Source organism: Cibotium barometz, chromosome 63 (assembly GCF_041138505.1).
Source record: "Cibotium barometz isolate CiBa-2024 chromosome 63, ASM4113850v1, whole genome shotgun sequence".
In the NCBI taxonomy this organism is placed as follows: domain Eukaryota; kingdom Viridiplantae; phylum Streptophyta; class Polypodiopsida; order Cyatheales; family Cibotiaceae; genus Cibotium; species Cibotium barometz.
In genome coordinates this window covers 24,929,237-24,940,442 of record NC_141108.1, presented here as the reverse complement: position 1 = coordinate 24,940,442, position 11,206 = coordinate 24,929,237, and the positions used below count along the sequence as shown (strand labels likewise).

At 37.3% G+C, this 11,206-nt stretch overlaps 1 protein-coding gene across 1 annotated transcript; it reads left to right on the top strand.

Moving 5' to 3' along the window:
• The first annotated feature begins 3,926 nt into the window (after positions 1 to 3,926).
• On the top strand, positions 3,927 to 10,731 carry LOC147603870 (laccase-12-like). The gene is made up of 6 exons (XM_086795795.1): positions 3,927 to 4,225; positions 4,822 to 4,973; positions 5,436 to 5,680; positions 8,136 to 8,264; positions 8,938 to 9,882; positions 10,160 to 10,731. The coding sequence occupies exons 1-6, from the start codon at positions 4,082 to 4,084 to the stop codon at positions 10,288 to 10,290; spliced, it is 1,746 nt and encodes a 581-aa protein (XP_086651921.1). The 5' UTR covers positions 3,927 to 4,081; the 3' UTR covers positions 10,291 to 10,731.
• The last annotated feature ends 475 nt before the right edge of the window (positions 10,732 to 11,206 follow it).

Genomic DNA, 11,206 nt, shown 5'->3' with positions numbered 1-11,206 from the left:
AAAATATCTTGTAGGAATCGCTACAAAGGGTCAAGCTCGCTGAACTTTGCCAATCCCCAAACAACATAGGTTGGCGAGTGATGGTGAGGACGAAGAATCTCTGCCTATAATATCTTTAAGGAAACGGTGTTCTATTCTTTCTAGTTTTGATAGAGCCTCTAGTGTGATTATGAAGGTGTGCAATCAAGCCAAGCTTGTGAGGTTTAGGATTTTGCTACAATCAAGCTATGAAGGCACATGTGTTGGCAAAGACGTGAGAACATGTTGTCAAGTGAGTAGACACATTGTCATGCAAGTAGACACGTTGTCAAGTGAGTAGGCACATTGTCACGCAAGTAGACACGTTGTCAAGTGAGCAGACACGTTGTCACGCGAGTAGACACGTGGCATGTTCAATCCCATAGACACACATGTGGTGTGAAGATTGCAATCATATATAAGCAGAAATGGTTGTCAAACTCCAAGTCACTATTAGACACTTGCATATTGTTACCAATTGAAAATTGCAAGAGTTGGATAAATTGAAGTCAAATGCAAGAGGGTCATCATCAAAAAATAGCACCCCAATTTTCCTTCCATGCATCATATTCCACAATCTTCCCTATGCAAAAACTGCTTTTCCACTCCTTCCCATATTTTTGCTTGGCCTAACGAATTTTTGCTTGGCCTAACGAATTTCCCACCATGAGGCAGGAACTTTCAATTCTCTCCCTACATATTTTTCCGACTCTAAAAGTGATGAACGCCTCTTAATTAGGTTATCATGAGAGAGCTATTTAGGGGTGGTTGGGGGGTGTCTTGTGATGGGACATGTGCATGTGCGAGGGCGTGCGCACACCTTGTGGCCCTTTGAGAGAATTTTACACAAGCCATTTAGATTATATTGCTTTGAAAGGCACCACTAGCTAGGTAAAGCTAATGATGGAGCTTATCAGAGGTGTAATCCAATCTCAGAGATTATACCTTTTTTAATGCATTGAATGAGTAGTATTGACTTGGGACCAACTAGTGTAAACATTATACCTTTTTTAATGCATTGAATGAGTAGTATTGACTTGGGACCAACTAGTGTAAACATTATAATTTAGGGGAGAGGGGGGTAGATTTATGGTCATGTGGGAATGCAGTAAATGGACTATAGTTGTCAAGGTAGAGGGACTTAAATAATATGATGCTAGTAAATGGACTATAGTTGTCGAGGTAGAGGTATTTAAATAATTTGATGCTGATGGCCCATCCTATGTCCCATGGGCAAGCTGTCTCTGAGCCTCTGAGGGCAGATAAAAGGTCGTATCATTTACCAAAAAGCATGCTATGCTGCCACGTAGGCACAGTTTGAAGCACCCATATATATAGAGAGAGAGAGAGAGAAAAAGACTTTAATTTTTAGTGAATTTTTAATGTAGAGTTTATAACCTACATTATAAGATGGCGAATCTGCATAAATCTGGATTTATTATTGTGTATTGCTGAAAAGGCTTGTTAACTAATGCGTGTTTAATAACTAGTGTTAAAATTAATTTTTTTTGGTAAAAATACCCCCCAAAAAACAGATATAGAAAATAATAACTAAAATGCAAAAAAAAAAAATGTGTTCCTCGTAAACGCCAAAAATTAAAAACCCCGGGCTTTCATCACTGCTCTGTAGAGCATGTGAGTCGGTCCTTTGAGGTGGCCGTATTTGTAAGCACTTGTACACCTCGATTGATGGCCAACTGGCCTGTATACTGTTATTTTAAGGCGGCAGGGGCCATGCAATGCTTTTCTGGTGAATTATATTATGATAAACCTTCTTTTTAATTCATGTTTTTTTGTCCTTGTCTCTTAAGATTAAAGGTTTTCAAAAAATGTAAATGTTTTTTTTTTCAAATTAAAGGCCATGTTTAGGCTAATCTGAATTTAGACTTCAAAAGCACTAAAACTCATATAATTGCCAAGATTTATTTTAGTAATTGTGGGATTTATAACTAAAATGTACAAATTTCATCCCTAATACAAGCTTTGGCAACGTTAACTTGATTAAATCATAGATCTATATTCTTTTAATTCATATAAGCTTTGGCAACGTTAACTTCATTAAATTATAGATCTATATGGGTAATTTTTGAGAGATGAAAGAATGGTGATGATGTAATAGCCAAGATTTATTTTAGTAATTGTGGGATTTATAACTAAAATGTACAAATTTCATCCCTAATACAAGCTTTGGCAACGTTAACTTGATTAAATCATAGATCTGTATTCTTTTAATTCATATAAGCTTTGGCAACGTTAACTTCATTAAATTATAGATCTATATGGGTAATTTTTGAGAGATGAAAGGATGGTGATGATGTAATAGCCAAGATTTATTTTAGTAATTGTGGGATTTATAACTAAAATGTACAAATTTCATCCCTAATACAAGCTTTGGCAACGTTAACTTGATTAAATCATAGATCTGTATTCTTTTAATTCATATAAGCTTTGGCAACGTTAACTTCATTAAATTATAGATCTATATGGGTAATTTTTGAGAGATGAAAGGATGGTGATGATGTAATAGCCAAGATTTATTTTAGTAATTGTGGGATTTATAACTAAAATGTACAAATTTCATCCCTAATACAAGCTTTGGCAACGTTAACTTGATTAAATCATAGATCTATATTCTTTTAATTCATATAAGCTTTGGCAACGTTAACTTCATTAAATTATAGATCTATATGGGTAATTTTTGAGAGATGAAAGGATGGTGATGATGTAATAGCCCTTATATAATATAATATATTTTTTTGCAAAAATCTAAGACAATCTAGGACAAAAGTATGCATAGATATAAAAAGGATGACTTTCAAGCCTACTTGTTTTTTTAAGGTAAAATTTATAATTGTTTTTTAAAAAAATTTGAGCTATGAAAATTACACTAAAGGATGGGTTTTTTCTTCTCTGAACAGTTTTTTTCTTCTCTGACACATTGACACACTGGCACAACTCAAATACAAGAGAGAGAAAAAAAGGAAGTAATAATTGAGTGTCAAAAATAAATTTTTTCCCTAGCCAGTGAAAAAAGGACGACCTTCAAGCCCAACCTGTTTTCATTGAAAAAATGCATTGATTAATCAGTTTTATAACTAAAACTTCAAATTTTTGAATCTTTAAATTCAAAGGTAAGCAAAATTATAACCGGTTTTTCTCAAATTGAACTGTGAAAATTACACTAAAAGATGGTTTTTTTCTAACACTGGTAATTTATATTTACAAGAAAAAAGAAGAGAAGAATTCAGGTTTCATAACTTGGAATCTGTAATGTCCCTTTATGATGGTGCTCTTTTCTAAAAGAAAAAGTCCGTGCCCCGGGACCACCGGCCCCTCATCAACCTCAGATTTTAGACTATACACGACTCTCCTCTCTCGCTTGAAGTAGTATGTGGATTTAATGGGAAAAATTAAAATCCCCCCCCCCCCCCACTCGGGTTCTTTTTTCATGATATTAATAAATAAATACCCTGAGTTTTTGGAGGTTAGACTATAATTAAGTTTTTAACCGATTTCACAAAATGCCCTTGTTGTTACAAGGTAATGAATGCCTAAGTGGCTCAATTAAAGGCTTTAAGCTGGTGATTATAATTGCTAAGGAGATTAAAATTGCATTTGGAAGGAGCATGAGATGGGCAAAGGGTGTTACTCGCAGGTGGTTAGCTGGATTGCAACACTCATCTTACTGTGTGGGGGGGAATGAGGTAGAGAGTCGTCCTTCCGAGCGGTTCCATACGCATGTCAGCATAAAATAAAGCCCACCCACCACCCTTTCTAACTGTTGCCAAATCCCTCTCGAGTGTCTGCCCCTCACCATCACTAATCCTATTCCATACCACCCACCAACACTGATCAATCTCTCTCACACAGAGTGCACGTACAACCCCCCCCCCCCCCCCCCCCCCCCCACACACACACACCCATAGATCAACGCATGCATTCTCCTTATTCCTTCTTGTCACTGAAGAGAGGAGAGCTTCATCTTCTCTTCAGCTCACCTGTTCTAGTAGTGTCGGAGTTGAAGCTTGCTTAATCACCCAGCTCCTGCATTTTGTCTTAATCAATGGCTAATCTCTTTCCTAATCATTCATCTCCTGGCCAGATTCGTTTCAGCCACCTCTTGTGGGCTGCCCTCATCACTGCTGCCTTCTTGCAGCAATGCATCTTCATGTGCGAAGCAGTCACAACTCGATTCTATGACTTTCAGGTAATTATCTGTACACTGCAATACAGTTATGAATCAAATAACGGTAATTAATATAAGCAATGTACACTCCTTCATACCTTGGCTTTGCATTATGATATATATGTTCCTTTAGATTAAGGTTTTAAACCTTGAAGCAAACAAGTTCTGGTAGATTTTTTTATATAGTTATGATGGGAAATTTGGAATGCGAATTATTATTATTATTATGACACATGCGGGGGTGATTGATTTATTTTTTCTCTTCCTTCCGTTTGGGCTCAAAAACCTCAGAGCAAAGGTTAGAAAACTTTATATCAAAGGTTTTTTTTTTAATGTCCCAAAAGCAAAGTCTATATTAGATAATAAACAAAGGGATTGCAAAAAGCTTCTACAGGCATGACTCGAGTCTTCACATTAAAAATCTTGTCTCAAATAATTTGCCATTAATTAATTAACGCCTTTATTAACGACATGAATTAATTGATTGATAATGATGATCACTATAACACCATTATTAAATTGTGTGGACTAGGCGTATGTAGCCTTTATAAAACAAGATCTTACATATGAACTAAGCTATTGGAGGCTCATATGCAAGGGGTTGTTCCTATGAGCAGGTCCAAAACACCACCGTAACCAAGCTGTGCCAGCGTAGAAGCATCATCACTGTGAACGGCCAGTTTCCAGGCCCAACCATCTACGCACAGGATGGTGACCGCGTGATTGTGCGTGTGACCAACGCCATGCAGTTCAACTTGACCATCCACTGGTAAAAAATCAATGCAGCAACCCAAGTGTATGTTCCCGAGTGTTTGGGCCCTTTCTTTTTCTTTTTTTTCGGAGTTGGGTCCCAAGCTAACAAGCTCGTTCAGAGATTCGAACATAGAAATGCTTTTGTCATTAGTTTAGTAGTCTCTATCAACATAGACATGACCCTGGAAGACCAATGAACTAGGCACTTCTCTTTTTATCTCTCTCACGCACACGTTTTTACAATTTCTCACACGTTTTTACAATAGAGTGCAAGATCAATCGTTGGTGTTTGTTAGATCAATTATTTGTGCGTTTGTCAGGTCTCAATGTGTTTGAACTCTTAAAGGATGTGTGTGTCACAGTACGCACACGTGTGTGTCTCTCTCACACACAGTGCGCGCGCACACACACACAATTGTATTTGGCAACAGATCGAGTGGCTTGTTGATCAGCTTGTATGTGTAATGGATTTGTGAAGGCATGGTGTGAGGCAACACTTCTCCTGCTGGTCAGACGGACCCTCTTACATCTCACAATGCCCCATCCAACCAGGCAGCTCCTTCACGTACGAGTTCACATTGTACCAGCAGAAGGGCACTCTCTTCTGGCACGCCCACATTAGCTGGCTTCGTGCCACTGTCCACGGCGCCATCGTTATCTACCCCCAATCAGGCGTCCCTTACCCTTACCCCTTCCCACACGAGGAGCACGTTATCATGCTCGGTATGTGGTTATTCTTTGTTTGTTTTGTTTTTTCTTCAAATTTTTAATTGAGAAGCTAATGCACATTCCAAACGGCAAGAGAGCGATAGGTCAACCAATAGATACATCTTACATTCAAATATATATTGTCCTGATTATTATCATAAAAATTCAAGAGAGCTATAGGTAAAGTGATAGATGCTCTAAATATTCAAAAGTGATCAAAAAGTCGAGAGAGGGATAGGTAAGCAAATAGATACATCACCCAACTTTTTCTTTTAAAACAATCCAAAACATATGCATAAAGTTAGTGGGCTTAGCTCGAGTGGTCTAGCCCTCTACCCTACCAAACGTATTGACTCGGGTTCAAACGTTGACATCTGTGGTGTGCGTGAGTGGGGCAATGCATTGCATCCCTCGAAAAGGGCTTCGAAAAAAACAACATATGCATAAATGTTTTCCTATAGCATTCAAAAGTTAGAATAAGTCCATTTTTCACCACATGAATTTTCTATTTATATGTTTTTTTAATGGACACTATGATGATTGAACCAAAAAGCTTTTATGCTTTGGCCATAATAACTAAGCCACTAACACAAATATGTGAAAGTGTGCACCTTATAAACTTTGGAGGCAAAATTACCCATGAGTGACCCAAAAGCTTTTAGCCATCTTCAATGGGCTCTTGCCCTAGTGGTTAGCCTATAATTTAAGAGTTATGTGTCCAAGAGGTTATACCACAAAATATTTCTACTACTTACCATACACATTTTCTCATTGCATATTTGTTGGTTAGGAATTTAACACTTATGTGTATACCACAAAATATTTATACGACTTACCAAACACATTTTCTCATGGTATACTTGTCGGTTAGGAAACAAATAGATCATGTAAGTGCCAATTGAAAATTGGCACTTACATGATCTATTTTATTGTTCCCAATTGAAAATTGGGAACAATAAAAGGATAATCAAGCTAGTTAAACATTTTATTTAGCAAGTCATTATACTTGAAGGAAAATTCACTTTTAAGCAACCGCAAAATTATGCAACTATTCATTTGCAAAAGGCTGTCTTGTCACTTTGAAGTGTTGTTGTTATAAACAATCATTTTCATTAGTTAGAAGAGAAGAATATGCACTACTAAAAACACATCAAAACCAAATCTAGAGAGAGAGAGAAGAACTTCCCACACAAGGAGCATGTTATCTTGATCGATATGTTGTTATTGTTTCTTTGTTTTGCTTTTTGTTTTTGTTTTTTGAATTTAATTGTGAAGTTGATGCTTTAATAAATTCATCCTATATTCAAAAAAGGCAAGAGAGCGATATGCAAACTAATAGATACATCTTACATTCAAATATTGTTTTGATTATTATCATAAAAATTCAAGAGAGCGATAGGTAAACTAATAGATTTATCTTACATTCAAATGTGATCAAAAAGTCAAGAGAGGGATAGGTAAGCAAATAGATACATCTTACATTCAAATGTGGTCCTCTAGCCAACTTTTTCTTTTAAAACAATCTAGAACATATGTATAAATTCAACGGGCTCTAGCCTAAGTAGTCTAGCGTGGGCCACTCTACCCTACCCAAACGAATGGATCCAGGTTCAAATCCTAACATCCATGGTGTGCGTGAGTGCTTTAATGCTTATATTGCAACCCTCGAAAAGGGGCTTTGAAAAAAAAAAACATATGCATAAATGTTTTCCTATATCATTTAGAAGCTAAGAACTTGCTATAAGAATAAGTCCATTTTTAACTATATGAATTTTCTATATATATATATATATATATATATATATATATATATATATATATTTTGTGGACACTATGATGATTGAACCAAAAGGCTTTAGCCTTTTATGCTTTGGCCATAATAAACAAGCAACTAACACAAATATGTGATAAGTGTGCACCACAAACTTTGGAGGCAAAATTACCCATGAGTGACCCAAAAGCTTTTAGTTGTCTTCGGTGGGTTCTTGCCCTAGTGGTTAGCCGGTAATTTAAGAGGTATGTGCCCAAGAGGTTATACCACAAAATATGTCTACTACTTACCATACACATTTTCTCATGGCATACTTGTGGGTTAGGAAACAAATGCAGCATGTAAGTGCCAATTGAAAATTGGAGGATAATCAAAATAGTTATTAACATATTAAACATTTCATTTAGCGAGTCATTATACTTGAAGGAAAGATCACTAAGAAATCGAAAACTTATGCAAATATTCATTTGAAAAAGGCTCTCTTGTTACTTTGAAGGGTTGCTATTATAAACAATGATATTCATTAGAGAAAAATATACACTACTTAAAACACATGAAATAGAAGATTGTGGGGTAGTTTTGAAATTCCAAACAGGTTTTAGTATCAAAAGCTAACACAAAGTTGTGATAAGGGTGGGTCACACGAGGGGTGCCAAGTGTGCTTACATGGCACTAATTTGTGCTGGTCGGTAAGCACAGGAGAATGGTGGAATACGGATGCAGAGACTTTGGAAAGGCAGATTATGGCGAGCGGGGGACCGCCCAAAGTATCCGACGCTTACCTCATCAATGGTCATCCAGGCCCCCTCTATAATTGCTCCAGCCAAGGTACTCCTAAAAACTACCTGAATCTCTTGTTAAAACATTGTGTTAATCATAACCCAACTAGCTTAATTCGCCATTTTGCAGTCGATTGTTAGTGCAGGCTAGCAACTCACCTTACATGTTGTGCAGTCTACTTTTATATCCCACACTTCAATCCTCTCTGTTATCGATTTATCTCATTTTGCTGATTGCGCCAGCTCCTTTCGCAAATCATTTCAATTCAGCATTTTCAATTAAGGCTTCATTAGGGCAATTGAAGTAAGGCTTCCTTAGGCTTCAATTAAGGCTTCATTACTTTCACTAACCTTGGCATTAAATATAGTTGCACCTCTAACCTTAGGGCAATCACTGCGTTCCATCCATTCATGTTAGAATAATAATTGCAATATTCAATTCACGAACCTTAGATTACAATCATTCCATGCACTTCCACTAACCTTAGGATAATAATATATGTACTCTCTCTGCTAAAACGTTAGAATTATAACAAATGCATTAGACTATCTGATAATTGTACATCAATTGCATTACTTCCGCTAACCTTAGTACAATTATTGCAGTTTGGGATTTGAGATCGGTAATATGGATTTATTCTCTTGGGAAGTCTTGCTAAGGTTTTGGAGAGTGCCTGTTTTGATGGTTCTTTTGTCTGTTTGGTGGTGGGCGATCCATGCAGACACATTTGTGCTCAATGTAAAGGCGGGCAAGACCTATCTATTAAGGATAATTAATGCAGCTTTGAACCAAGAGCATTTCTTTGGGGTTGCAAACCACATGCTGACTGTGGTGGCAGTGGATGGGGAATACACAAAGCCTTTCAGCACAAGTGCCATAGCCATTACACCAGGCCAGACAGCAGATGTTCTGCTAACAATAGAACCATCATGCAGTGGCCAGTATTACTACATGGAGATTGGGCCTTACATGTTTGCCAATGTTCCCGTCAATAATGTATCAGCTCTTGCTGTTCTAGCATGCCAAAAAGGCTCAGATAATCTACCCTTAGCATCCATACCAAGGCCTAACATACCAGGAAGAAATGATACTGGCTTTATTGTTCAGTATGTGAACAGCTTAAGAAGCTTATCCATAGCCTATAATTCTGAGTCAGTCCCTCAAACTGTTGACAGGAGCTTGCTGTATGCTGTTGGCCTCAATTTAGATGCCTGCCCACAAAACCAGACGTGTGGGGGGCCTAACAACAACAAATTTGAGGCATCCATGAACAATATCACCTTCAGAAAGCCCACCTTAGCAATGCTGCAAGCCTACTACTTCGGCATCAATGGCTCCTTTACTAGTGACTTCCCTGATCAGCCATTAACCTCCTTTGATTACACGGGTAATTCACCTTCTAATGCGTCCCGGATGGGCACCAAGGCTGATGTGATTGCGTTCAATTCAAACGTGCAGCTTGTTCTGCAAGGCACCAGCCTTGTGTCCAAGGAAAACCACCCTATCCACCTGCACGGCTACAGCTTCTACCTCGTCGGATACGGCCAGGGCAACTTCCAGCCGTCCGATTCTTCAAGCTTCAATCTCGTGGACCCTCCCTACATCAACACCATCGGTGTCCCGGCTGGAGGTTGGGTGGCTATTAGATTCACAGCGAACAATCCAGGTAATAATAATACAATTAACACGAAATAATAAGCTTGTTCTATTAACATGGTTCTAAGGATCTTAGAAAGTTTAAGGTAATTATTCGATAACCAATTTACTAATCGCCCATTGAGATGCTCTCACAATTTAATTAATGCTTTTACTTTAATGGGCCCACAAGACATGCTCGTTAGTTTTGATAACTAAAATTCCATGGTCCACAATGAGATGCTCTCACAATCCTACCCTACATTAATGTCTTTGCTTTTTTGGCCTAATGAGATATGTTGGTGTAGGAGTATGGTTCATCCATTGCCATTTGGAGATTCACACCAGCTGGGGTTTGGCCACTGTCTTAATTGTGAACGATGGGGAAAAACATGATCAAGTGCTTCCTCCTCCACCAGCAGACCTTCCAACATGTTGAAAATCATTCAAAAAGAAAAGGAGCCTAAGAAGAAGAAATGCCTCATAGAGCGAAATCTTTCACTTGCATCCATGTACTTACAACTCTCACTACTCACCATTTTGGCCTTATTAAAAAAAAAACATGCACACGTATTTGCCACACGGTGCTCTTTTGTTGTGATTGTTGTGAGATGGCAAGTCTGGTAGGTCTGCTTTCTTAGCAAGTTGTGCCATATGTAATTGGTTCTGCACCGCTCGTCGCCCTATGCAAGACATTGCGAGCATTGGGGCAAATGACTCAATCCTAGGCTTTGGGGTCAAGAAATAAGCAATCCAAAGATGGATATATTTTTTCATTATTTCTTAAAAAAATTGGACTTGATGTCGATGTGTTTTGATTTGTGTTTGTAGAGTATTTTTCTCTCTTTTAAAATCACTATTGGAGATAATTTGCAAGCTATTGAAAATGACTCTGTTGGAAATGATGACTATTGGAAATCATTTTTCATTAAAAACTTAAAAGGTTATAGTACTTGATTGAAAAACAATAATCAATTCAAACTTGGCCTCTTTCAAAAAGTGCAAAATTGATTTTCATGGCTTGCCTAAAACTAACCTTAGTGTTATTGGCTAAAGATTCAGTTATGGTACAAATCTTTTTTACTTGTATAAAATATACTTCTATTATAAGTATTTTTATATGTACGTGTATATGCTTGATATCTTTTTGAATTAGTACACGGGTAGCATTACATTGAGTAGAACGAAGCTACCTTATTAATACACATGGCATCATCTTAATGGTGAAGTGAATTTTCTCTTTAAATAGAAGATCATTCCATGTGGTATTTGTTAATCCTATTTTGGATTAACAAGCATGCTCCTCCAATTTTGGATTAACAAGCATGCTCCTCCAATTAAGGACATTAATAAGT

Excerpts from the sequence above, each read along its gene's own strand:
- LOC147603870 (XM_086795795.1), top strand. The coding sequence starts at position 4,082 with ATGGCTAATCTCTTTCCTAATCATTCATCTCCTGGCCAGATTCGTTTC. Across the intron at positions 4,226-4,821 it reads CTCGATTCTATGACTTTCAG|GTCCAAAACACCACCGTAAC; the intron begins GTAATTATCTGT and ends TCCTATGAGCAG. Across the intron at positions 8,265-8,937 it reads CTATAATTGCTCCAGCCAAG|ACACATTTGTGCTCAATGTA; the intron begins GTACTCCTAAAA and ends CGATCCATGCAG.